This window comes from Trichoderma virens (assembly GCF_000170995.1).
Source record: "Trichoderma virens Gv29-8 chromosome Unknown TRIVIscaffold_90, whole genome shotgun sequence".
NCBI lineage: Eukaryota > Fungi > Ascomycota > Sordariomycetes > Hypocreales > Hypocreaceae > Trichoderma > Trichoderma virens.
Genome location: NW_014013659.1, coordinates 1,715,289 through 1,741,869, shown reverse-complemented (window position 1 = coordinate 1,741,869; position 26,581 = coordinate 1,715,289). Strand labels below are relative to the sequence as shown.

Here is a 26,581-nt window from a genome sequence, read left to right as displayed (position 1 = left end):
TAAACTAAACCAGGGAACTTTCCTATAAAAATTCTACGTTTATATTTATATTTATAACTACCTAACTTATAAATTATTTATAAAGCGTTAAAAAATCTAAAGGTAGTAAACTATAAATATATTTAGTTAATATTTTTTTAAGTTTTTTATTTTTTTTTTTATCCTTAGTAAACTTAAAAAAGTTAATTTTTAAAAATTTTTATTAATTTAATTTTTTAATAACTTTAAGCTATTTTTTAAAAGGGTATATTTTAAACCTATTTTTTATTATAAAGTATATATAATACTTAAGTATATTAGCTTTATATACTCTTTTACAGTTTATATATTATATAAAGGAGAAATAGTTAAATATAATATTTTTATAATTAATAATTAGTTTTTTATATTTTATATATTTTTTAACCTTAATATAGCCTTTAAAGTTATAAAAACTAAAATAATAAAAGTATTATATAATTTTAAGCTATTATATTTTTAATTTAACTAAAGCTAAGCAATTAAAAAACTTAAAACTTACTTTTATATTTTCTTTAAAAGCTATAAAATAATAGTAAGTATTTAAGGTTTTATTAAAAAGAGCTTTTTAATAAAAGGTTAATAGACTTTTAACGCCTGCCTTAATATATACTTTTTTAAAAATTAATATATTAATAAAATAGGTTTTAGATTTATTAATATATATTTTTAAAATATTATATAAAAGGAAACTTTTTTATATATAAGCTTTTTTAATTTTTAAGTTATTTTTTTTTACTTTTAAAGTAAATATAAAGATTTTATTTTTAATATTTTAGTTTTTTAATTATAAAATAAAACCTAAATAAACCTTTTAAAAATAAATAAAATTATTATTATTAAATTTTATTTTTTTTATTAATTTTTATTTAGCTTTAATAACTATTATTTTTTTTATTTATAGTTTAAAAAAACTTAAATAAAAATATAATTATTAGGTTTTTATATAATTATTTTTAGCTTTTATTTTTTTTTATTTTTATTAATAAAGGCTAGTTTTTTATTATTAAAGGTAAATATTTTTTTATTATTTTATTTTTTTTAAAGGTTTTTATTATAAATAGCCTTATATAATATAACTTCTATTTATATAACTTTTTTAACTTTTTTTAGCTTTTAAAATAAAGTAATTTTAATTACTACTGTTTTAATAAGTTTTTTAATTTTACTTAATTTAACCTTTAAGTTATAGAATATATTAGCTAATATTTTTTTAAATAATTAAACAGTAAATCTTTTACTGCCTAAAATATTAAGGTTTTTAAAACTCCTTAAGTTATATTTTAAAAAAAAAAAGGTTTTAAAAATAGCTATTAATATAATATAAACTTATTTAATTATTATTAAATAATATTTTATAATAAAAATTATTAAATATTTATTTATAACTATAGTAATTAAAATAAAAATAATTTATTTAATTTTATATATTATATTAATTTTTATTAATTATTTTATAATTTTATTTTATATAAGGGATTTATACTTTTAATTAATTACAGTAGTTTTTTTAATATTATTAAAAAAAAAAAAACTAAATTTTTTTAATAATTTTTATATAAATTAAAAAAAATTTACTTTACTTTTATTTAATTAAAATATTAATATATTATTTATTATAAATTTATTGCTAAAATATTATTTTTTTTTAAAAATAAAAGTAAAAATAGTTATTTTACCTTTCTTTAGGATAAAAGAAGTAGTTTTTTTTTATTATTTATTAAAAGCTACCTACCCAGTAGTAGCGGGGGAGTTTTTTATTTAGGCTTCTTAAAGGTCAGCAGAAACTACTATTATCCTAGGATCCCTAATAAAAGCAGGGAAAATAAATATAAAAGATATTTTATTTAATAGCTAGTTAAATAAAGTAAGGTTTTTAATAAAGGGGTACCTAAAAGGTAGGGTACCTGTAGGTGTAGGAGGGAAGCTTGCGGATATTGGTAAACTCGGGCATCACTATTTACCCACATACATGTCATCTCTATTGGCCTGTCTCCTTAGGAGTTGTTGGAGCAATATCTGTAACCCAGCTTCAATCTATGCTGCCCAATAACTATCAATGCCTAATTGTATGTATTATCTAGTCATTCTGCTACTTTTTAAAATGATGCAAATATTTGATCTGCTGCTATTGAGCATCTTACTTCAAGATATTTACTTTTCCATTGTCAATTTCATCAGAAAATGACTTGTATGATATAATCAGCCATTGAACTTTCATGCAATCACCCACCTTATAGTACCAGAACTACATAACGTCACAATGCCTTTCAAGTCACTCAGCCACAAGGACTATACTGTAGCATGGATCTGTGCGCTACCGAAAGAGCGAGCAGCAGCCCATGCTATGCTGGATGAAGAACATGAATCCCTTTCGCAACCTGACCGCGATCAGAACACTTATACCCTTGGGTCTATCGGCAACCACAATATTGTTATAGCCTGTCTTCCCAGTGGTGATATTGGGAATAATGCGGCGGCAAATACTGTCACCCAGATGATCAATACATTCCCATCCATCAAGTTTGGTCTTATGGTTGGGATTGGTGCTGGTATCCCCTCTCGGGTCAGGCTTGGTGATATTGTTGTGAGCAAGCCAAGTGGAACATTCACGGGAGTTGTTCAGTGGGATCTCGGAAAATCGGAAAAGCCCGGATTTAAGAGGACTGGAGCATTGGATCGCCCCCCGAAAGTCCTCCTCACAGCCTTGGCTAAGCTGGAGGCTTTTCATGATATGCACGATTCTCAGATTCCCAAGTATCTGCAAGATATGGCAGACAAGTATCCTAAGTTGGTGGCTAAATATACATGGTCCCCTCGACTGAGAGACCCAATGCTCGAACTAGACATACCAAAAGCAAATCTGTGGGCAAGCATATTTGGAATAATCTTCCAAGCGATTGTCGCATTGCTTCGGGTGTTATTGGGTGGTAAAGAGCCCGTCGAAAGATATATGCCATCTATGTCTAATTCAGAAAGGAATTGCGGAGAACCTAGAGGTATGGATATTCACTATGGATTGATTGCATCTGGAAACCAGGTTATCAAGAATGGTATCATCCGAGATCAGATCAACCAGAGTCTGGGAGGCGAGGTTCTATGTATTGAGATGGAAGCAGCAGGGTTAATGAATAATTTCCCATGCATTATTATCAGAGGAATCTGTGATTATGCAGATGAACAAAAGAACAATGATTGGCAGGAATATGCTGCTGCTATAGCGGCGGGATTCACAAAGGAGTTTCTGCAGCATGTACGCTCAGCAGACGTTGATAGCGAGCGTCCTGTGAAGGATGTCTTACAGAAAGGTTGGCCTACTTCCCAGTGTTAATTGAGTCGAAAGTCTCTGGTCTGATAATAAATACATGCAGTTCAAGAGGGCGTGTCTGATATCCAGCGGCTTATGGATAAAGTTGAAGTGAGGAAGATACTCGACTGGCTAACAACAGCGAATTATGGCCAGCAGCATGATATGCATTCGGCAACTCATAAGGAAGGAACTGGCCGGTGGATTCTTGAGACAGATGAATTCCAATTCTGGTTTAAAAATAGCAAGCAGAAATTGCTATGTCGAGGGATGCCAGGAGCGGGAAAAACGATCATAACATCAGTTGTAATCGACTACTTGGTGGACATGTCCAAGAGAGATTCTGGAATTGGCCTCGCTTATATTTATTGCAGTTTCAAGCAACCAAAAAGCGAGCAGACAATACAGAATCTTCTTTCTAGCGTCCTAAAGCAGCTCGCGAGCGATCGTCAGCCATTCCCGGCTACCACGAGAAGGCTATATGAGCAACACCAAGCAAAGCAGACACATGCGTCACAAGAGCAGCTTATTTCAGAACTGGAGACTGTGATAGGGCTTTATTCACATGTATATGTGATTATTGACGCTCTTGATGAATGCGACTTCAAACCAATGCATAGCTTTATTGCCGAAATCTTCAATCTCCAGCAACATTGCAACCTGAATATCTTTGCAACATCGAGATCCATACCCGAAATCACAAAGTGGTTTTCAATAGTTGAAAGTTCATTTCTAGAAATCAGGGCGCGCCCAAGAGACATCGCCACGTACCTGGAGGATGAAATGAAACAGTCTTCGACAAGTCTTATTAAAAATAACCTGAGTCTGCAGGAAGATATAAAACAAGAAATTTCTCAAGCAGCTGATGGGATGTAGGTTATTTCCGCTTCCTAAGCACCTTCAGTTATGAATGAAAGGTGCAAATGCTAATGATCGATCCCACATAGGTTTCTTCTAGCTCAAATCTATCTCAACTTGCTGCAAGACAAAATAAACGTGAAGGAAATTCGTGAAGAGTTGCATGCTTTTAGGAGCGATGCCCTAGGCCGAAATGACGACGAAAAGATAAATGCGTTAACCCACGCATACGACAAGGTCATTAACAGGATAAATGAGCAGAGTGTGCAGATGAAAGACTTTGCAATGAAAGTATTATTATGGGTTACTTTTGCAAAACGAGCTCTGACTACATCCGAACTTCGGCACGGCTTGGCAACAAAGCAAGGAATGAACGACTTGGATCATGAAGATCTCCCAGACCTTGGTGATATAGGCCGTGTATGTGTCGGCTTGGTGTCAGTTGATCAGAAGAGCGGCATCATTCAACTGGTGCACTATACGGCGCAAAAATATTTCGAGAACACGCAATCACGTTGGTTTCCTGGGGCGGATTCTGTTCTACTGGGAGCTTGCATCACCTACCTCTCATTCGAAGGCTTTGAAAGTGGCTTCTGCCAATCGGACTCCGAGTTCGAAGAACGACAAACCAAGTATCCCTTGTGTAACTACGCCGCTAGTAATTGGGGGAACCATGCGACGAAGGATGAGAAGCCAAGCAAAGAAGTACTAGAATTTCTCAAGAGTCCGGCTAAGGTTGAAGCGTCAGTCCAAGCACAGCTGGCCGTGAAGCAATATTCCTCTCACGCGGGTTATAGTCAAGAGGTACCCAGGCGTGTAACCGCATTGCACTTGGCAGCTCACTTTGGATTGACTGAGCTGACAAGAGTTCTCCTCGAGGATAAATACAAATACGGACCCAACTCTCGCGACAGTTACGATCAGACACCTTTGTTGTGGGCCACCCGAAACGGCCATGAAGATGCTATAAGCTTGTTACTAGATGTACAAGCGGCTATTGAAGTCAGAGACAGAGAACAAGGCGCTACGCCACTCATTTGGGCTGCTCGAAACGGCTATGTGAATGTGGTTCGTCTTCTTATAGAAAGAGGCGGTGACGTGAATGCAAAGGACAATTCTGAACGAACGCCACTATCGCTCGCCGCCTTGTACAAACATAAGTCTATTATCCAGCTTCTCCTCAATAAAGGTGGTATCATCGACGCAAATGATGAAGCTGGCAAAATTAAGCTGCTTGCTACGCAGGTGGAGCGCCAGGCGGTCTTTAAGATGCTATTTGGACACGATTCCAATAATGCTTCGGTAGAAGCGTGCAATGAGAAAGGAGCCGTAATACCTTATACTGCTGAAAACCGGCCCGAGGTTATTATGCAAAGGCTGCTCAAGAATGAAGACAACCTTGAAGGGCTAGATCAATATGGCCGAACGCTACTCTCGCGTGCCGCAGAGGGCGGAGACGTGGAGATTGTGCAAATGTTGATAGCAACCGGCAAAATAGATATCAATGGAAGAGATGGAGAGCATAAAGAGACGCCGCTGATATGGGCTGCCAGAAAGGGCCATAAAACCATTGTCAAAATGCTCTTGGACGCTGGTGCCGATGTTAATGTGAAAGAACAACACCTGGGAGAAACAGCACTAACACTGGCTATTGAAAGCGGACATGAAGAAACGATTCAGGCTCTCCTGGACAATGGGGCCAACATTCATCACAGGGATCATTTCGATCATACGCCCCTCTTCACTGCTACCTGGCAAGACAGCGAGAGTGTAATGCAACTGCTTCTCGACAGGGGCGCTGATGTGAGCGCGAGGAATGAAGACGGTCAGACTCCCATTTTCAACACCTGCGCATTTGGGAATGTGGAATTAGTTAAGCTGCTGCTTGATGCGGGCGCAGATATAGATGTCATGGATGAAGAAGGCCGAACTCCTTTATTCTTTGCAGCCGCTTTAGGTCATCGAGAGGTTGTATCACTACTACTCCAGAGAGACATTGACGTCAATTTGAGAGACAAAAAGGGTCGGACTGCTTTATTCTCTGCCATCGGATCCGGCGAAAAAGACGTCGTGAATCTGCTGCTGGGCACAAATAGGGTGGATATTTACCAGGCAGATGAACATGGGACGATGCCAATTGATTGGGCCAAGGAAAGAGGGAATAGGGATATAATCCAGTTGCTTCACCATCAAATGGGTTCGAGCCAGGTAGAATGAATTACATGGCTTGTGTGCAACTAATAGTCTGGATATAGCAAATGTAGTGACATAAGATGGCTGTTTATCAAGCCACTTCTTTATAGATACCTATGTATATCTGCGTGCAACTGGGAAACCTTGCGCGTTTAGGAATCGCAGGCGTTCCGGAAAACTAGGATGATATTTAATTGTGATACTATTTTTTTCTGTATTTATAGCCCACTCGTCTCCTTTTAACCCACTCATAACCCCCCCCCCCAAAACCATTTCTGGATGTTGCAAGTCACAAATACATACTCTCCCTCTGCCTTTTTTGGAGCGATGAAATAGAAGCCCGGTAACGAACCAGAAGAAGACTGCGATCAACTCAGTCGGCTTTAAGAATTGGCTCCATCAATAAGGCCAAGAGCTGCGGCGATACATTAGTACGTGCGACAAATTTCCTAGAAGCCCTGAAAGAGGGTTGAATCGACTCACCCATTGCTCTAGTCGATGCTCGTTACCCCGGAGGGTCCTGAATTCATCATCCAAGTGTCCTGCGCACGCAAAATTGTTAATATTAATAATTACGACTGTCAACAGCGCTTCCATCTTGCAAATTGTGTGCTCCTTTGCAGAAATAGAAGGGTGAAATCGTAGCTGGGGTGCGAGGGGTATCTTACGAGTGGTGCAATACAGAACATCGCTCAGCGCGGGATCTGAAGCGAGACTCCTGATGAATTCCTTGGCCGATTCATCATACCCAATCTGGCTGATCTGAAAACGTACCACTAGATCGCCTCTTGTTAGATGGTATCCATTTTATACAGCGTCTATGGACAAGTGACTTTAACTTACCCTTCTTGTTGTACTCATGAGCCTCGAGGAATTTGCCACACTCTATAATGACCTCTTTCAAAGTATCGTGCCTCTCGCTACTTCCATCAGGCCCTCCAGGGCAGCCGTCAGTGAGAATGGAGACTAATACCGGGCGGTCAAATTTGCCTTCCTTTATCGGTTTGTAGACAATTTCTTCCAGAATCTTTGCTTTGCAGTTTATTCCAATTTCCGTGGGTCCGCTGTATGGAGTATCTAATAAAATCTCGTTGACTAATTTGCTGCGAGGTTTTGACATGCGAGGTTCGTACGAGGCATTGATGAATCGCAGCTCAATTCCGGTGTCGTCTGGGACAAGCCTCGTGGTGAGACTGGTGATTCGCTCGCCAAGATCGGCCTGGAGCTCGATCCGCTTATCTAGATTCATCGAACCACTGTCATCTAATTCGGGAATTGTCAATGTTCATTGCTTCGAATCGGACAAATCTGGGACCTTTTACCGCAGTAAAGCACCGGTTGATAAAGTGCGAGACGGGTTAAATCCTGTACATTGACAGTCGTTTTTGGGTCGGCTTCTAAGTCCACAGCCTTCGTAATAACATGTTCCAAAAACGTATCATCTTTGAAGAATTGGTCCAAATGAGCCTTTTTTATGTAGTTGTGCATCTCGGTTTTGAATGCCTCCGCAGTTGCCGCCTTTTCAAGTTTCTCGGCAATATGCTAAATGAGATGTTGGCAAAGACCTTCCATATAAACTCAAGGGAGACGTAACCTACATGTGGAACCTTTTTACTGCGCCGGCCCATCATGTCGAATCTCTTCTTAATCGGACCATACACTTGAGAAGCGACCGCCGTCGTCGCAGCGACAGCAGTAGCAGCTACCACCTGGATGGAATGGCGATTGGCCCACGAAAAGGCGAACAATATGAGAGATGCGATCATGAGGATATCTTTGATGTGGCTTTTCTTGTGTGTTTTGGGGACCAGGAGAGAAAGGAGTTTTTTGTCGTTGCGCTTAGTCGCCAACGACTCTGCTGACTCCCCCCTTTGATTCGTTGCTTGCGGATCAGCACCTGCACGTACGAGGGCCTCGATCACGTCAAGATCATCTTCATTCCTGTATCTCTGGACAATGGCATGTAGCGCGGTATCGTTCGCAATATGATCCGGTTTATTAACGCTCACTTTGTGGGCCAGAAGCAGTTCGACAATGCTGCCGATGGATCCTTTTGTTCTTGCAGCCGCAATCCAGAGCGGCAGACGTGAGCCAGTCACACCATCTGGGTTGGCGCCATTTGCGAGCAGCAGTTTAACATTATCTTTGCGATTAGAATGTACAGCTGCACCGAGGGGAGTGTACAAGGTCTTCTCATTGACTGCGTCGATTTCTTTTTCTTTGCCTACAAGATCATTCTCGCTGAGAGTTCCCTTGAGTGCTAAGTCAAATATGGAGGCCATTGTACACCAGGGAGTAGATAAAGAGAAAGAGGAGGTATTGGAGACGTAAAGGTGATTTATGGACAATGCCGATGTGAACTCACCTTACAGATTTCTCTTTTAACGAAGATGCCTTTTATATATGTGGAATTCACTGTAGTATCTGTATACTACTTTGAATACGAATTGACGTCTCCATTAGCCTTCGAACATGCAACAGTGAAACCCATGGCACAGGCTGTATTGAGGCTCTTTGCCTTCATTTTAGTTCATTTGTGCCCGATATTCAATCACCTTTCATTACGCAATCCTTGGGTACCTATCTACAGGTAAGGGAGAGAATCTATCAAGCCTTGTCTAGCTTAGAGCCTCACATATCAATTGAGTCATCGCCAAAAGCTTTCTCCACCGTCTCTTGCTATATTGGCTGTGTGATTTTACCTAAGTACCCATTCCTTGAACACAAGCTGACATTGGGCATCGATGATTTTCATATCGCGTCACGTCGCAGCATTTGATCATTTGCCAAGTGCTTTTGATCCGTGGAAACGTTCGCGGGCCCGTAAATATTGATTTAGGCAAAGGCTCATTGACACTCGGAGCCAATATCCTATAACAACTCTGCCATTTCAACATGATTCGGTATCGCATCGGCCATTGCCAGATAATAGTCGCAGGCTGCGCAAGGATGATTAGCCATCATCTCATTCTGTTTGTTCAGCCGCGTAAGCATTATTGACCAATCTTTCTTCTTGCTTTCAGCCGCATGAAGATTATTGACCAATCTCTTGCTTTGCTTTGAGCCGCATTGTGTAAACGTGTCATGGATGATAAGAGCCGGCAACCCTACATGTACATACATATGTATGTAGTATAGATCGGTTATAAATCCTTGGAATGTAGTGCGTATTACCCATAGTGGATATGTCCCTTACAAACCAACGACATGCAACCAATAACTTGGCAACCCAGCCTGAGCTACTGCATGTCTGCCTTGATATGAACTGGAGGCGTTTAGGCTTCTCTTTTGAGACCGGAATTCCTTTTCGCTTTGCTGCGGCCTACTAGATACACTCCTTGTGATCTAGTCCTTAACTTGATTCACAGACTTGACGCGTATCACCACCATCTAGTACAAGTAGATGCATGCATTTGATCACACGCTCATTTGCTACCAATTAGCAATCGTCGCCACTTACTCCAACCCACTATTCCTTAGCAAGAGAGGAATCGAGGACAAGAACCTTTAACCTTTTGATCATAGGGCAAAGTGAGGGGCACTTGATACTGCTGTATCATTCAATGTTCAAACCGTTTATGGCCTTATCGCTCTCTGTCAGCGGATCTAATAATGCCAAAATTTCACATCTACCTCCTCTTCTTTTTGCCACCTGTAGCATTGCTTACTGCAATAGCTGCAGTCTTGATGACTGGTCTATTATTCTCTTCTGAAGTTGAGGGGATATACACTCCTTTTTCATTTACTTGGCCTATAGGAGTCACCTCTCCTTCCGCATCAATGCCCACTAACCGTTCTTTCTTAGTCAAGGCGATGAGTTGAAAATCTGATTCACCCAGTACGCCGAGAATAAAATTAGCGGCCGGATCATTCGGGAATTCGGTACCCTTAATAACAATATCTTGTACTTGTTAGCAACTGAGAAGTTCGTAAAGGAAGACAGAACGGGAGGGGTTGATGTACCATTGTGATCGTTAGCTTTGATGTGCATGGCCCGTTGGTGAATACAGCCGTCTTGGTGAACATAGCTCAAGTGCACGGTATCGTCCCGAACCTGGGCAAAATGAGGGCCTCCAGGAACGGATTTCACAGGATCAAAAGGAAGATATTCCCAATGCCCGCCTTCCGAGATCTGAACGCCTCGGAGATGCCCGGCCACATCCTCAAAGAAAACAAAGCTGTCATTGCCATGGACGCTTCCACTCAGTTTGCTCAAAGGATGAATGGCAATCTCTCCACTGCCGCTGAGCTTGACTTCTTGCCACTCATCGACCAATGTGAAAAGTTTGAGTGAGTTGTGTTCCCCCACACAAAAGACAGATCGCTGCAGCGGGCACCAAATATGGGCCATCAGTGTGAATGCTATATATTTTTTGAATTACGTTTTAAAACTCACTTTATCGTCGTGCGTAATATAAACAGCCGGGGTCTTGCTTCTAACGCCCGATCCGATGAGAGTCTCACTGGCAAGCTGGGCTCCAACCCATCGTAATTCGCTCAATTCCGCCTTATCTTCAGTGACAATGTAGAAGCCAGCTTCATGAGCGCCTGAGGCAAAACTGCTGCCGGCACGGAGGATTCTCACAAGGTCTTTAATGGAGAGATTCATCTTGACTTTGACAAAGCCAAAGTTTAACGAGAAGTGCAATGAAAAGCATAAAAGAGGTAAAGCATTATGGCTATAAATGTATAGTGCAGGGGGGTAAAGGAAAGCAGCCTAGTAGAAGGCTTAGCAGCGATTCAATAAGTACCTGACCTGTGCAAAAAGATTGGTGCTCTGGTTAGTGGTACTACACTGTACAGTAGGTAGGTAGGGATGTATTGGATTGATCAAGTATAATAGACTATCACAAATGCCGATACCTATTCGTTTCAGCATCATCATTAAGAGAAACGCCCAGAGTGAAATTCGCTCCTATTACTGAATTGTTGAACATGTATTATCGCCGCCGCAGCCGAATTGGTCGAATAGAACGATTAGAACATGTTCAACCAGGATCTGGCGCCTGGATATGGGATCGATCACGCGAAGGGATAGCACGCAAGGGGGCAATTGATGAGAGGCTAAGGAATGGAAGGGTCACAAAAAGTATTTATTCATGAATAGGTAGAGAAATTAGAGAGATGAGATGGAGATGAGCACAGTACAGTATCATGTTGAGGTTGTCATGCAAGCTTGATCTAAACTATGCTCAACTAGCCCTACTTGCATTACGCCCTATACCCTGTAATGCGTAAAAAAATCAAGAACGGTATTCCTCAGGCCCTTGATTGATATATTTATGCATATAAGACAAGCTGTCGGCGCCGTATCCTCCTGCGAACCATGCAGCTGCACCAAGAACCATGATCCCGACAGCATATTTTCCCACAATTATTCCGGCCATTCTGGTGTATTTCCACAAACGAGCCCAGGCCACTTTTCTAATCTCTTTTGTCTCGTTTGTTCTGGGGAAATCGACGCTGGGCTCTTCTCGATCAAGAAATTGGCACAGTGGACCCCATCCGTCGCTGAGTTTATATTCGAGAAGTCGCTCAGGCGGCACCAGCTCGCGGATCTGGCGATAGTGCTCAAAATACCGCTCTTTTGCGTTCTTCCTAAGCTGGTCAATGTCACGGGCGTTGAAGAATCCCAGCATCATCTTTCGGACAGTATCGCCAGATCTGACCCCTGTGATAGGCTCAATGTACGAAAATATGCGCGCTGGGAGACTCCATAATGCGTAAATAGCAGTGTCTTCGACGCTGCGCCACCATTTGTCATAGTCTCGCTCGACAAGGACGACTTTAGCGTCCGGGTATGCCTCAAGCAATTGCAGTGAAAAGAAGGACCCTATGTCTGTGACAGCATCGCATTCTCCGAACAAACGGTCCCAGTCAGACCGTGTCCACGGCGGCGGGGGCTTCTTGCCGGGGTTCAACACTTGGGGATAAGTAGCGTCGGCGGCCTTCTCCAGCAGGACCCAATCTTGATTGCGGTCCAACATTGTCAGCCCATGGTAAACATTCTTGTAGCCGAGGATCTCGTAGGCCTTGGCCATAGACGCAGTGCCAGTGCGGATGAGGGCAAGGTGGAGGATCAGGGGACCGCGAGGAGAATCCATGGCGACGAAGGGGCGTAGCGTTGGCGTAGCTCGCCCTACAACGGTATGGCTAGTTGGGAGGAATGGCCGCCTTTATACCAATAATTGTTGCCTTCATATTAGAGATGGTTCGTCAGCTGACATGAGCAGGTCTCATAGCAAGTAAATCACTAGCTCACAAGTATGACAAGAGATTAGCCTAGTATATACTGCTCATTGGTGTAGACTAGAAGCCGCTCCAATCCAAATCAGCCTTACAAGAGTTAACGGGAGAATGCATGGCGATAGTTTCTCTCCAATGGTTTACCAAAAGCTAGGTCTACAGACCTAATAGTTTCCGCCACCATTTTTAAATGTTAAGTGCCAAATCGCATGAGAATTCAATGATCGGCTTTTTCTTAATTTACCGGCCAAGCCTGAGTGAGAAACACACTCGAGGTGAGCTGGTCTTGGAGCTTTAGGTTCTAAGTTGCCGATATTTTTGACCCCGCAAATGGAAACCACGGCCTGTGTCTCCTTATACTCGCCATACGCGCTGTACACGCTACACACGCCTCGGGTGCCATTTTCTACTGCTAAATGTACGGAGTATAGGTACATAGTTTGGCTCAACAAGCGTCTACGTCCCATTTCGAGGATCCAGCGTCACGTACCCTGAGTTACAGTAATGGCATTTTGGCTAACTCTCTTGAAAAATAAGCACATATAAAACAACATACGATATGATCTCACACGTGCAAATAAGTCGATTCACAAGGAGACTCTTCTTGAAAATACGTGAGAAGCACTGGCATTACCTACGTATTTCCACTACATTCACTCTCAAATTTCTTTCGTGAACTCTACTGATTGACAGAAACAGTCGTCTCTCGCAGTACTAGTTGGAGAAATGCTTGCCCACAACGGTGGCTGCCTTTGCGGTAAGATCCGCTATATATATACTGGGGAGCCGACAACGAAAGTCAGTATGTCTTTTCATTTCATCTTGTGGTCATTTAGGAGATTGGGATAAGCTAAATGGAGATTGCTTTGGATTCCTTTAACAGGTTCTCTGCCACTGCAGTGATTGCCGCAAGATTAGCGGCAGTAACTACAGCGTCAACTTTCTTATCCCTGAGGCTTCATTCCGAGTAACCGTCGGTACGCCAAAAATCTTCAGCAAAGTTGCTGATTCAGGTGAAACCATCAACAGCTACTTCTGCAGTCACTGCGGTAGTATGCTATGGCGCGAGTCCGCCAATTGCGGGCCCAATAAGGTGGTCAAGGCCGGGACATTGGACGACAGTGGCAAGATTATCTCGAGTGCGGTGTTCGATGCAGAGGTTTTCACGCGCTCGAGAATAGAATGGGTGCTGCCTATAGCTGGCGCAAATCAGAGGGTCGTAGAGTGAGGTGCCTTTCGTGGAGTGATTGAATCACATAATGCGTTGAGAATTCGTGTATTTATAGTAGCTTGTGATAGATTAAAGATGATGCCGGTGCCAACGGATAATCAGAACAAAAGTGTCACTGTGCACTGTAGATCAATACTGCATACGTATTGAACAAGTTTAAAATTTGAATTACAATGCGATATATTTCCTTTTCGCTGATTGTTCCATGAGGTTGTATCGGTTACACATTCGAACACGCGTGACTAACATATGCCAGGTGGTAGTATTCCAAGGGATGTCGGTTTTTACCTCCCTAATATCTTCAATCCATGAGATGTAGTAATTATTTAAGTCTTATCTTTGCTTCTCATGGAATAATCATCTGAGCTACTTCCAAAATTTTAGCGTCATGTCTTATACACGAGTTTCGGCCCACTTCGCAACAACCGGACGCTGAGGAGAATTACAACGCAGGCAGCAAGACATGAGCCGCAGAACAACTGGACACCAAGATACGACCCAGTACTGTGGAGTATGATCCCGCCAATTGGAGTTCCAATTAGTAATGCAACAGACTCAAGCGCAAAGCACATACCTAACCGAGTCCCAAGTTTCCGGAGGTCCTGAGTTATCGTCATCATCACTACTGGTATCAAGGATACGAACCCTCCAGAGAAAAATCCATATAACGCAGAAAGCACAACAATACCCGACGTACTGTTTACGGCAACCCAGCAATAGGCTAGGGTGGCTGTAATAACTAATGCTGGAAAGAGCACATTAAGTGATCCTATGTGATCCGCAACGAAATTAGGGCCAACTCGGCCAAGTGTTGATGCAGCGTTCAAGATGGCAACAAGGTAAAAACCAAGGTTAGCACCCACAATTTTCGTGTCGATCGCAAACGGTTGCACATAAACGAGGAAGTTATAAAAGCCTAGGAACCCTAGGAAGCATGCCAAACAAAACAATGAATATTGAGTTTCTTTGAATGCGGAAAGCTGCAGCAGTGCCCTTTTCTCCTGTGTTTGGAAGCGCAGTCGCATTACACCAATAGAAATGGCGCAAGTTGCGAGAGAAAGCAAGCCAATAGTGCGAGTCGCCCAGGGAAATCCTATCTTTACTTCGAGCTGGTGAAATATGATAGGAAATAGGACTCCACCAATGCTGCTGCCGGATGCAGCAATGCCATTTGCTAGTGCTCGTCTTCTCTTAAAATATTGCGGTAGGATTGCCACTGATGGGACGAATAAGAAGCCGGCCCCGATACCAACACAAATGCCCTGTGCCAGCATGATCTGATAATATTTTGTTGAGAGGCTTGTCATCATCATGCCTAGCACAACCAGAAAAGTGCCAATTGGTAGCAGTGCGTAGAAATATCCGGAATCAAAGAGCGGGCCACTGATCACGCCAACTACCAAGAGCAGGGCTGACTGAACTGATCCGACCCAAGCAATCGACGATGGCGACATATGCAATAGAATTCGTTGCTCATAGTACGTTTCGAACACTCCAAAGGAGTTGATAATTCCCCTAGACAAGAATCAGTATGACAAAAATTCATGATTCTAAACATGTTGAGCAAGAGAACGTAGGTAGAGTGCACTCATACCATGAATTGAAATAGAGAAAAAAAGAGCCAAGCACTTGTAGCCAAGCCTTTAGTCCGGTGTCGTAGTCATGCTTCTGATCATCAAAGCTATCATTCTGTAACATTGCTAATTCATCTCGACCCTGGCCATCAAAACAAGGACTCTCTTTGCAGTCGGGGCGGATTTCTCTCATTTTTGGACTGATTTCCATCAAGATGGGGGAGCGGCTCGTTTGTGCTGCCTCGGCGACTAGAATTTAAAAGGTATAGTGCTCATATGCGCAAAGTGAAGGATGCGAGCATTTCTAGCATATATAGAGCCACATAATTAAAATGAGTCAATGGTTTTAATTAGCTTAATCTTGTGAGAGCTTGGTGTTTGACTGTCTACTGCTGCGTTGAGCGGGAAAATAGGAGGGAAAACTCCTTCCCTCAGCACACATCTTTAGAGTCGTGTACGGCGCCAACGGCGTGTAAAGCGGCTCGGTCTGGATATGTCAATATGGCGCCCTTGTTATGGACTACATCTGTCAAATATTAATTCTTGGAGGTATTGGGTCATCCCTTGAGCATATCGACTCATGGAGCGCCCAGGCATCTGTCTGGTTTTGGGGTCATCTGAACCCCTACATCCGCAAGGCCAAAATGCTACTACCCGCCAAAATTATGCGTTGCAGGCCTCTAAAGAACACCTACAGCTATCACAATTGCGGCTTCACAGTCTCGATTAGTTGGCCTACCTGATCTAAAGTAGAGAAAACGTGTGATACATCTTTTACACAGCTTACAGGCAGCAGCAATTGAGGTGGTGGATATGCTATGTAACTTAAAGGTTGTCCGGTTTTGCCAACCGTGAGCCGTTTGGTGTCAGGTCTACTGCCTGCGTCAAGACTGCGACACATTTTTAATCAGCCCACTCTGTCTTATCTCGTGGCTCCCAGTAATGGCATTGACCTGCGCTTAGAGTTCCCTTGGTTCAACCACAGTATTGATATATGTGTAATGGGCCACGTTGTAGATAAATGGCCGTATGTGGAGGGCGTCGCCGGCCGGCAGTGTAATGCTAGACCAGATCAACTCCAGTCTGCTAATGCCATTTTATGATCTCCTTTCATAGAATACCGAGACTAAGATAGACGAGGCAATATTTGTCGCCCCAATTGTTGTCAGCTCGGACACCAGCGCCGGCACCAGGTAGGAATTCGTGCCACATAAACGTCATAAACAGAGGTTTTCAGTCAATAAACGGCACTTGCCCGCAGAGCGACAGCTTAGCTAGCCTGTTCCGTCCTTAGTTACACCATTTTTGGCCCACTTTGAGCCCTTCTTGTGAGGGAAGGGCGTAGTTAACAATATCGATTCCCCAAACGAGCGAGTAGAAACTACATATGTACACAAACAACTATTGAGTAATACTTGTCGGTATATACGAAAGTACTAACAGTTTCATTTTTCAAGATTTGTGCTTTACGAGTTGCGTTTTCCAGATAAACTATCACTATGCCTCTCCCGCCGTTAGTCCGATACGCCCGTCTCGAAGGTACTTGTACACCTCGGCAGATCGAAATCTTCCAGGCTAACGTTTCCAGATGTTTCTCTCATTTTGCAATTTATTCTGGCTGCAGCAGAAGAACAAGCTCCTGGGACGAAGATAGCAGCAACCGGGGAGAGTCTCGCCAAGACGCTGCACTTCGGGCCACCCTCGGATTCGGTGAAGAGCACCAACCGATTTGCGTGGGCATTACTCATCTTTTCCCCAGACGGGAAACCTGCTGGACTGTTGATTTACTTCCACAACTACTCGACCTGGATGGCAGCTCCAGGTGTCTGTTTGGAGGAGTTATACGTTGTACCTGACTATCGGCGTCTTGGGTATGCGCGAATCCTCATTGAAACGATGGCATCTGCAGCGGAAGCAGCAGGCTGTGTCAAAATGGACTGGGTCTGCCTGTTGAACAATAAGAGGGCACTGAGCTTCTATGAAAAATTAGAGGCGAAACGAATGGAGGATTGGGTTGTCTTAAAAGTTGATAAAACCTGCATAGAAAAGTTGGCCGCCAGCGGGAAGCAGTCTGGTGTGTGCCCCGAACTTGATGGCACAAGTGTCTGATTTTGGGCAAGCCGATCCTGTTTTCCATCAAACTACATATTGTATCTTAAACCAAGATATATCCAACGACTTTTCCGTATCTCACTGGGAAGAGACGCCAACACCTATGGCACAGAGTAGTTGCATTAAATTTAACGACTTCCAAGTAGTTTTACCAAATCGCTTTCACTACTAGGCGTTATAATATTCACACTCTTCGCCAATTTACTAGCTAATAGAAAACCGGCAAATTGGCAGTAATACCAGACACATATTTAAGAGCCGCTACAGTATCACGTATTGACCTTGTATACATTAGAAAAGCAGTTAAATGACATGGATCGGATAGTGATTGCTTGGTGCAGAGTCGTGGGAAGGGTGGCGCTGTGGGGGCGGGGGTTGCTGCTTCATCAGTGATACCTAGCGAGTCATGCGATGCCCAAGCAGAAGATGATAAACTGCTTAGCCCCAGGGCCATTTTTACACGGCGCCGTAAACGCCGTAAACGCCCTATCCTTGCTCCCTCCTCCTCCTTTCTCGTCCAGCTTGCTTGCCACGAAGAACCAGATGGCGTGCCTCTGGCCCATTCTGTAAAGAATTGACCTTCATGCCTCCGAAATCAACAGACATGGACCTTCCTGACCTCTATAACCTCTTTGACATTGAAGGGAGTCTAAGCTTGCCTTCTGAGTGCGACACAATCCTGCAACTTCCAGATCACAATTCATCACCTGTGGCTCATCCGGTTCCAGCACTCGATGCTAGCACTCACGCGCCCTCAGCCCTCCGGCCGGACGCTTGGGCTTCAGAGCAAGAGGTGATTCCTCGACAACGACGGAGGCGTTATGCTCCGCGAACCCGTCAAGGTTGCCTCACCTGTCGTGCTCGCCGAAAGCGTTGTGATAACCAGCGCCCTATTTGTCACACCTGTACCCGTATTAATGCAGAATGCCGATGGCCAGACAAGCTTCAGATTTCAGATGACCGTAGGGGAGCAAATTCTTTACAGAATCAGGATAGGTCTACTGTTATCCTCTCGAATTTGGAATCACTCGATACGGAGACCAACAACCTTGATGTAAGCTTAGCGACAGATGTATATCCTACAGCAACGGCGGTCACACGTGGAAGTATACCTAGGAGTTTGGGTGCCGAAACTATGTCTACTCGTCAGCTCAACACCACTGAGGCTTCTCTTGAGCGTCGCTTGTTAACCTACTACATACATACCTTCATCCCTCAAGTCACTCTCGTCCAGTCGTCATCGAATTTCTTTACTTCTCTTTATATCCCTATGGCCTTCCATCATACCGGGGTGATGGATGCGATCATCGCTTGTGCTGCAGCTCATCTTGCAAGGTCGGTGCTTGGACCAGAAAAAATCCAAGAGCTCAATGCTGTGGTTATCCAGCGCCAGCAGCAAGCGCGTGAATTCGTTACAAAACATACGCAGAGACCTGAGCGCCCAGAATGGGAGGAATGCAAGCTTGAAGTTGTTGTAGTTCTCCTGCTATTGATTGGGTTAGAGTCTCAAACAGGAGGTCGAAGTTTGCGGTGGATGCAACGCGTCAATTGCGTGCGGCAATTGCTTCAAACCTATCCAGCAACCGCAACGAAAATGTGGAGCGAGTGGGACGCAGATTGTATTCAAAGACACTTTTTGCATCATGATGTAATGGCCCTCATCATGGAGGATGTGTTGGACTCGGAAACAAAAACAAATCTATCGAATAGAAGCGGTCCTTTCAGCGACTGCGCTGCGACTCTCTCGGCACCACGAACGAAAGATCTACGGGCCCAGGAGATTGTAACAACATCCGCGCCTGCTTCAGACTTTTTTCAGCGCAGAAACGCCGCTCAAGGTGTTGACTGCCTCCTTGGGCTGTCCAGGAATTTGTTTAGCATCATCACACAGCTGCGAAGTCTACCCAATCGAGATTCCCAGCTTATTGACATGGATGCACCTGAATTTCTCAAACTTGAAACTGATTTTTCAAACTGGAAATACGACCACGAAATGGCATCGACTCTAGACCTCAATGTCCGTTTGGATTTGATTGCGCTTTCTGAATGTCATCGTCTCGCCGCGCTAATCCTGCTCTATCGGCGATATCCCAGCCGATTGTATTGTTTACCACACTTGGCATCACAAATTATGTGTATTGTTTCTAGAATTACCCCAAGCAGTGGGGTACTCTCTGCTTTGACTCCCATTCTCTTTTTAGCTGGTGCTGAATTGAATTCTGAGGTGGACATAGCACTATGCGCAGCAAGGCTAAAGAGCATTAGGGAGGCCAGCAAGATGATGAACATAGCCTCTGTTGAAGAAGTCCTTCGAGCTGTATGGAAAGAACGATTACAGAACAGGGTTCGGATAGATTGGCTGGAGATCCTCCGGGCTCGGCGATGGACCTTTAGCCTTGGATAATTATCGAGATGCTGTACGGAGTAGATGACGGCTGGTTATAACCCTGTAAGCTATAGGTCTATTCATAGGCCACCCAGGAAGCGTAAGACTATCAAAAAGAAATGACAAAATGCATTTAGCCCTCTCTATCATCCCTAAGACTGCATCTCTCTTTATTATCGGCATTGCATTTCCAAGGCTGTATTTCTGTAGGCTATTACATATGCAATCTCTCTAATTTGATCGAGATTTCACAGCTCTCTTTTGCTATTTTCCCTTATTACAACGAGCAGCAAGTACTAGAGGAAAGTGATTAATAACACGGCGTTCTTGATCAACGGGACAGTATGAATCCCAAACTGCGTTATATCCGGCAAGCCATTCGCTTTTGATAACTACTATGGAATCTATTCTATAGCTACACTCCCCCTACTAAAAAGATAATTTGTCTTATGGGGAATTGAGGAGTCAGATGAGCAGGATCCCAGCATAGCTTAAGCGAGCACCCACAAGAACGGCCTTATATATATGTCAAGATTGAGATAACAAGCAATATAATGAGCTGAGACTACGATTGTATTAATTTATCATGGCCCGGCTAACCATTGACAAGCAATTATCGGCATGGACTAGATGTGTCTGATTAAAATGTATTTCACCATCCAAATCCTCTTGCTTTTTGTTGTACCCGTCCAATAACATCTAACCCCATCACGGTAATGCGGCATGCAAGAACAAAGAGCAGTGCGACATTTTCTTGGCCAGTTTGCCTAAAGGGGAAGCTCCTGGCACTGTTGGAATGCGAATGTGCCTGAGAATCAGAATCCTACAACAAGCATAACCAAGATCGTGTAATATTTCAGTACCATGAAGCGCATACGCATCTGAATTACATTTAATTAGAATTCTTAACATCACGAATTCCTTGTAGCATGCTTTCTTTCACAAAATCTAATGCGGCCCGTGTTTTTCTTGGTTTTCTAAGAATGATTTCACTACGTTATTACCCTGGTCGTCAATACGAGGGAACCGCCGTAATTTGTGAACAACTTGATAATCTACGAAACTGCTTTTAGCGCCATCCCACATGGAACTTCGATAAGAACCCAAGTTCAAATCATGAACCTTGGAATATCCATGCGAATAGGCTTTACTATTACCTATGTAAAATATGTGGCAAAATAAGGTTCTAAGCTTTGAAAATCGGCATGTATCTGTATGGAAGACTTGTTGTCCAATGCATTGAATCAGGAGACTCAACAATCGCGGTTGCAATTGACACAGTTTCTCACAGAATAAACAAGGGTTGAATAGACTCTGTGCCCACTCTTTGTCGAAAATGGAAGCTCGTCAACTTGACCATGCCAGCATGCGGAGTGAAAATCGGATGTGATGTTCCCAACTTGGCAGGCGCAAGTAATCAATGGGGGGGGGGTATTGAGTGTAGATATAAAAGAGACAAATGGGTTTGTGCGAGAAATGGTTGAGTTTCTGCTGTTTGCCACAGGCGGGTGAAACAATTTGTATCCCCTTCTGAAGATCAAATGATCGCGCACCTCCGTCTGCTGCCCATTTTGGGCCTATTGCTTGCGGAAGGAGTCCGACCTGATGCCGTACGCCATGGAGCAATCAAGGGGGTTCGAACTGCCGGCAATTGGGAGTACGTTCCCGGCGCTTACATCATCGAGTATGAAGAAGGCCTTGTAAGTGACATCAAGATGCCCTTTATGAGTGAACTTTGAAGATGATGTGTTGACCCAATACATCTTCCCATATAGGAAAATGAGGCATCGCTACTCAGTGATCTCCACACTCGCGGGCTTCCAGCTTCTAAACGGATGAGCTTATCATATTCTTTATTCAAAGGAGCTTCCATTCAGCTAGACGCGATCGATTTAGATCCTCTTTCTACATCTACAAAAATCGCGTCTCTTACATCAGTGAAAAATGTGTGGCCTGTCCGACACTTTCAGCACCTAGAGAGTAGCAAATCTACGCCAAGAAAGAGCTATTTCAACGGCTTGAACAGTCTATCGGACCATTGGTCCAGAGCAACAGCAGCAAACGACACTGGTTCATATGCGCCACATGTTTTGACTCAGGTCGACAAGCTACACGCAGAAGGATACACCGGCAAAGGTATCCGCATCGGCATTGTAGATTCTGGAGTTGACTTCAATCATCCAGTCCTGGGTGGCTGCTTTGGCAAAGGCTGCATCATTGGCTATGGAATGGACTTGATTGGCGATGCATTTAACGGAACCAACACGCCTGTTCCTGGACCCTATCCTCACGACTGTCTTGGCCACGGAACTCATGTTTCCGGTATCATTGCAGCACAAAAGAATCCTCTGGGCTTTATTGGTGCCGCGTATGGCGTAACCTTGGGCATGTACAAGGCCTTGAACTGTGCTGGCGTTTCCTCCAACGACGTTCTCATTGCGGCTTTCAATCAGGCGTATGAAGATGGATCCGATATTATCTCTCTGTCAGTTGGGATCGTCTCTGGCTGGAAAGAGGACCCGCTCTCAATCACGGTATCCAGGATAATTGACGCCGGTGTTCCTTGTGTTATTGCGAACGGTAACAATGGCCCTAGTGTTTTCAGCTCAGCTACTCCTGCCGATGGCAGTGGAGTCATGTCAGTGGCATCCATAGAAAACACCATGACTCCTTTGTTGGGGACCGAAGGTTTCACCAGCCTGAACAGTCCTTCCGATAATCTCACCTCCTTTGCCTGGATCCCCGGAACTCGTGCGTTTCCTAACATTACTCTGCCGTTATGGGTTGTGACTCCCAGTATGACTACAGATGGTACCTGGAGCGCTTGCAACCCGCTTAATGATGGTGCGCCGGCAGACCTCAGCGATAAAATCGTTCTCGTGGAGCTGGATGTCTGTGGTGACTCGACTATTGCAGATAACCTTTCAAAGAACAATGCAACATACATCATGTTTTATAACTCGGATGACAACCTATCGAAGTACGAAACGTTTTTCTGAGCCTTTTATTGACGGCATGCTGACCACCCATTTTAACCGTATTCACAGCTTATATAGCGTCAACACCTCTCCCAACACTCTCGGCGCCGGAATGGTCGCCTTACAGCTAGCTGCTGAATGGCGAGATCTCTTGGGTAACGGCACAGAAGTGTATGCGACGATGATTGAGCCCCAGTCAGCTGGCCCTGCTGCGGCATACTATCCAAATGATTCCGACGGCGGCTATGTTGATGACTTCTCAAGCTGGGGCCCCACGTGGGAGGCAGATCTAAATCCTCATATCTCGACACCGGGAGGCTCAATCTTATCCACTTATCCGTTGAACATGGGAGGATATTACGTCGATTCCGGTACCTCCATGGCAGCGCCCATCATGGCTTCAATTTATGCCTTGATCATGCAAGCTCGGTCCATCAGCGACCCCAAGGCTCTCATGAGCTTAGTCTCATCGACAGCAAAGCAGACAAAGTACTATGACTCGTATCAGGGTATGTTTTATGACGGGCTCGCTCCTGTAGCGCAACAAGGTGCCGGTTTGGCGCAAGTTTATGATGCGGTTCATGCGACCACTTCCCTCAGCGTGTCAAGCATCTCTTTTAACGATACAGATTACTTTGTCAACAGCACGGATTTTATAATCAGGAATGGAGCTAGAGAAGCTATTACATACTCAATCGGTCATTTACCCTCTAGATCTAGAGAGGCTTACAAAACTGGCCAATCCACCCTGGCACGATCTTCAATCTCAAGCGACGCGGCGGCAACTCTATCCTTTTCAGCGACTAAACTCACAGTTCCAGCTGGTGGATCAGCTAAGATTACGGCCGAAATTACTCTTCCTCAGGGACTTACCGCATCAAACCTCCCCGTTTATGGAGGATACATTACTCTCAGTGGTTCAAATGGCGAAAATCTTGTGATTCCGTATCTAGGAGTGGCAGGAAGTTTGGCAAATGCCCAGAATATAGACCCTAATTATAGTTTCATTTATCATACCTCAGGTCGCTTCCCACAGGCGGCGCCTGACAACGACACATGGACAATACCCTATCCCACACTGGGTAGTCAGCCCTCGGCATCGTCATCTATCGACTATCCTGCACTCGGAATTGAAGTTGACTCCGGTGTTCCTCTGCTGAGAGCAGATATTATCCCTCTTGGTAACACGCCAGCCAAAACCACGAAGGTTCTGGGAGTCGATGTAGCTGGCAGCCTTGTTGGGTATCCAGTCAAATGGCTCAACACCAATATCAACCAAGTTGCGTTTAATGGTGTTACACAAGAAGGTACAATATTGCCAGAAGGAAACTATGCTGTACTGCTACGAGCACTGAAGATTTTTGGGGACGTGAATAATCCCAACGACTATGTAACCAAACAGACGCAGTCATTCAACATCAAGTATGCCTCGACGGCAGCATAGGCGATAGTGGAATGCACATACTCAGTAAATAGATGTCATTTGTGTGTAGGAAAAGGTGTAGAAATAATTGACGCCGAATCTTCCTAATTCTTATTGCCCCCAGAGAGATATGATGTGGATACCCTTGCCACCCATAGCGAACGTATTTACATGTATGGGAAGGTGAATATTGTGTCTGGGCAATGGGATTTCTTTGCCGATGACGCTAGAAATTTATACGTAAAGAATTCCCTCCATTTGTTCAAGAAGTGTATTTAAAAGCATTGGATGGGTTCTCGAAGATACAGCAAAGTCCTATACCAGCTGATGCCTTTGTCACTGACCTTGTTGACTCGTGTTTTGCCTACAAGCACAATCTTCTCATATTGCACCGGCAAATTCAGACCATAGTCTCCCATACTTACACAAGCCTAATTGTTTGCTTGTTTTTATAGCCGACAAACCAGCTGTCAAGGTCAGATTTGCTCACATAAGTAGCGAGACCGATCCGCTCAAATTTACTCTCCGTCGTGTTTATCAGCCGCAGCAAGATGCATATGTGATTCCCGCCCCATACGAAACCCGTCTTCATACAATAGATCGGGCTTCCAAATGGAATATGTCGAGGACCTGGCTCATTCAGAGGGTAGTCGTAATGAAAGCTCAGAGAGCTCCCGCCGATCCCTTCGAAGTGTATACTCTTTGTATCTGAATTAACGTTATGCACCTCTACCAAAGTCCCTGGAGCCAGATAACCTGTAACATCCATAGTTGCCTCGGAGATAGAGGCGTATTTATCTGGGCCGTCTAGATTGAAGTTGATACCGAGAATCTCGAGATCGTCCGGGTACACTCTCGGGCAACCCGTTGCGTAACTGGCAGTATTTCCGGTAGAAATCCATGACCAAGTCGGGCCGCAATAAGAATCTGGGCGATGATGAACTCTTCTAGAGGCACAGTACCAAAGTAGCTCGGAAGGAAAGCAGTTTTCCCACATTCCTGCCACATATCTGCCCAGATCGGCTGAGTGGGCTGTTCCGTACTGTCGGGCGACACCAGCAAGGGCAGGAAGACGGTCTGATGTAAATGAGATGCGCAGCCCAGAATATTCTCCCACGATTTGGTGCCAGTATTTCCTAATCTCCGCGATATTGGAAGAGCGAAGGCCGTCAAAATGGTACAGCTTGCGGTAATTAGTATACTCACCTGTTCCACCCCCTGCGCCATTGCTACCGCCGCCCCAAATCCCTCCTGGAATATGCTCGCACTCGCAGATTTTGTCCCTATTGCTGCCTGCACATTCAAAGGCGGCTTCGTATCTTGTGAAATAGACAATTCTTGGAGATAGAAGACGCTCCTGGTAGACCCAGGCTCTGCTTAAGAGTGGAAGTTCTGGAGTCATCTGTAGAACGCCCGCAACGTCCCATGTTGTATGTTCAGGGACCCTACGTATCAGATAAGATACAGCCTGTGACCCGAGATGCGTAGTAGTTTGAACTTTGAATGAAGCGCTTTCGCGAAACAGACCAACATCGCTATCAGCAGCCCATGCTGCTGCGAGGGTCACGTAAGCTCCAGAGTAAATCTCACACATTTGAGCTGCTTGAACCTTCCAATCATCACTGCTATCTTGAATGATACACAGCGAATCAATCCATAAGTATTTGATTCCAAGCCATACGGCAACTTTGGCGGCATCTTGGAAGGTCTTGGGCAAGAGATTCCAGGGAATTCCCTCAAGATGCTTAGGCAGGCTGTCGATTGTTGTTTGGCATAGATGTGTTGATGCTCCCCATCGATGACTCAGACAGATATATTTCTCTTGCCCACTCAAGTCTTCAACCAAGCGCACGTTGATATTGTTTTCAGAATCTGGTGTCATTTCCAGGACTCGTTTAGGCAGTTCCGCAGTTGGGCCATACATGCAAGTGCTGTGCGCTGAGCTGCACACATTGATCCAATTGCTAATTGTGTTCAAAGATGTGCTTGTTCCAGTATTATTAAACGATGCTGGAAATTTATAAGCAAATGGATGACCTGTGAATGTTAGGATCTCAAGGCATATATGTACTGGATTAAGTGATTGAGCTTACTATTGTGCTCTTTCTCATGACCATTCATTCTATCGACATCGATTAAGATCGTCCACAAATGATAGGCTTCGGAGCCATGACTCTGCGCCTCTCTACTGCTAACATTTACCGTAAACTCCATCTTGAGATTACTCGAATCCTTGTCGCGTCCCGAAGGCATTG

The 26,581-nt window shown here is 43.8% G+C and overlaps 9 protein-coding genes across 9 annotated transcripts; 5 read left to right on the top strand and 4 right to left on the bottom strand.

Annotated features, from left to right (window-relative positions):
• Nucleotides 1-2,281: 2,281 nt before the first annotated feature.
• On the top strand, nt 2,282-6,400 carry TRIVIDRAFT_162206 (uncharacterized protein; the record flags this gene model as incomplete). Its single annotated transcript, XM_014095615.1, has 5 exons — nt 2,282-2,883; nt 3,016-3,344; nt 3,390-4,197; nt 4,273-5,343; nt 5,695-6,400. 5 exons carry the CDS (start codon nt 2,282-2,284, stop codon nt 6,398-6,400), a joined length of 3,516 nt encoding a protein of 1,171 aa, XP_013951090.1.
• Nucleotides 6,401-6,749: 349 nt separating this feature from the next.
• TRIVIDRAFT_227738 (uncharacterized protein) lies at nt 6,750-8,658 on the bottom strand (the record flags this gene model as incomplete). Its single annotated transcript, XM_014095614.1, has 6 exons — nt 6,750-6,791; nt 6,860-6,918; nt 7,045-7,152; nt 7,220-7,639; nt 7,699-7,918; nt 7,975-8,658. The coding sequence occupies 6 exons, from the start codon at nt 8,656-8,658 to the stop codon at nt 6,750-6,752; spliced, it is 1,533 nt and encodes a 510-aa protein (XP_013951089.1).
• A 2,215-nt stretch (nt 8,659-10,873) lies between these two features.
• Nucleotides 10,874-12,480, bottom strand: TRIVIDRAFT_195738 (uncharacterized protein; the record flags this gene model as incomplete). Its single annotated transcript, XM_014095613.1, has 2 exons — nt 10,874-10,888; nt 11,797-12,480. The coding sequence occupies 2 exons, from the start codon at nt 12,478-12,480 to the stop codon at nt 10,874-10,876; spliced, it is 699 nt and encodes a 232-aa protein (XP_013951088.1).
• Nucleotides 12,481-13,348: 868 nt separating this feature from the next.
• TRIVIDRAFT_41205 (uncharacterized protein) lies at nt 13,349-13,850 on the top strand (the record flags this gene model as incomplete). Its single annotated transcript, XM_014095612.1, has 2 exons — nt 13,349-13,420; nt 13,506-13,850. 2 exons carry the CDS (start codon nt 13,349-13,351, stop codon nt 13,848-13,850), a joined length of 417 nt encoding a protein of 138 aa, XP_013951087.1.
• Nucleotides 13,851-14,239: 389 nt separating this feature from the next.
• TRIVIDRAFT_161984 (uncharacterized protein) lies at nt 14,240-15,551 on the bottom strand (the record flags this gene model as incomplete). The annotated part of the gene is made up of 3 exons (XM_014095611.1): nt 14,240-14,851; nt 14,957-15,368; nt 15,448-15,551. 3 exons carry the CDS (start codon nt 15,549-15,551, stop codon nt 14,240-14,242), a joined length of 1,128 nt encoding a protein of 375 aa, XP_013951086.1.
• Nucleotides 15,552-16,926: 1,375 nt separating this feature from the next.
• Nucleotides 16,927-17,536, top strand: TRIVIDRAFT_227735 (uncharacterized protein; the record flags this gene model as incomplete). Its single annotated transcript, XM_014095610.1, has 2 exons — nt 16,927-16,966; nt 17,016-17,536. The coding sequence occupies 2 exons, from the start codon at nt 16,927-16,929 to the stop codon at nt 17,534-17,536; spliced, it is 561 nt and encodes a 186-aa protein (XP_013951085.1).
• An 811-nt stretch (nt 17,537-18,347) lies between these two features.
• On the top strand, nt 18,348-19,943 carry TRIVIDRAFT_126604 (uncharacterized protein; the record flags this gene model as incomplete). Its single annotated transcript, XM_014095609.2, has 3 exons — nt 18,348-18,611; nt 18,690-19,254; nt 19,348-19,943. Coding segments are annotated over 3 exons (1,425 nt in total), but the record flags the coding sequence as incomplete, so codon positions are not given.
• Nucleotides 19,944-21,748: 1,805 nt separating this feature from the next.
• On the top strand, nt 21,749-24,329 carry TRIVIDRAFT_123060 (uncharacterized protein; the record flags this gene model as incomplete). Its single annotated transcript, XM_014095608.1, has 2 exons — nt 21,749-22,905; nt 22,982-24,329. Coding segments are annotated over 2 exons (2,505 nt in total), but the record flags the coding sequence as incomplete, so codon positions are not given.
• Nucleotides 24,330-25,218: 889 nt separating this feature from the next.
• TRIVIDRAFT_128628 (uncharacterized protein) lies at nt 25,219-26,274 on the bottom strand (the record flags this gene model as incomplete). Its single annotated transcript, XM_014095607.1, has 3 exons — nt 25,219-25,462; nt 25,595-25,728; nt 25,825-26,274. Coding segments are annotated over 3 exons (828 nt in total), but the record flags the coding sequence as incomplete, so codon positions are not given.
• Between the last annotated feature and the right edge of the window lie 307 nt (nt 26,275-26,581).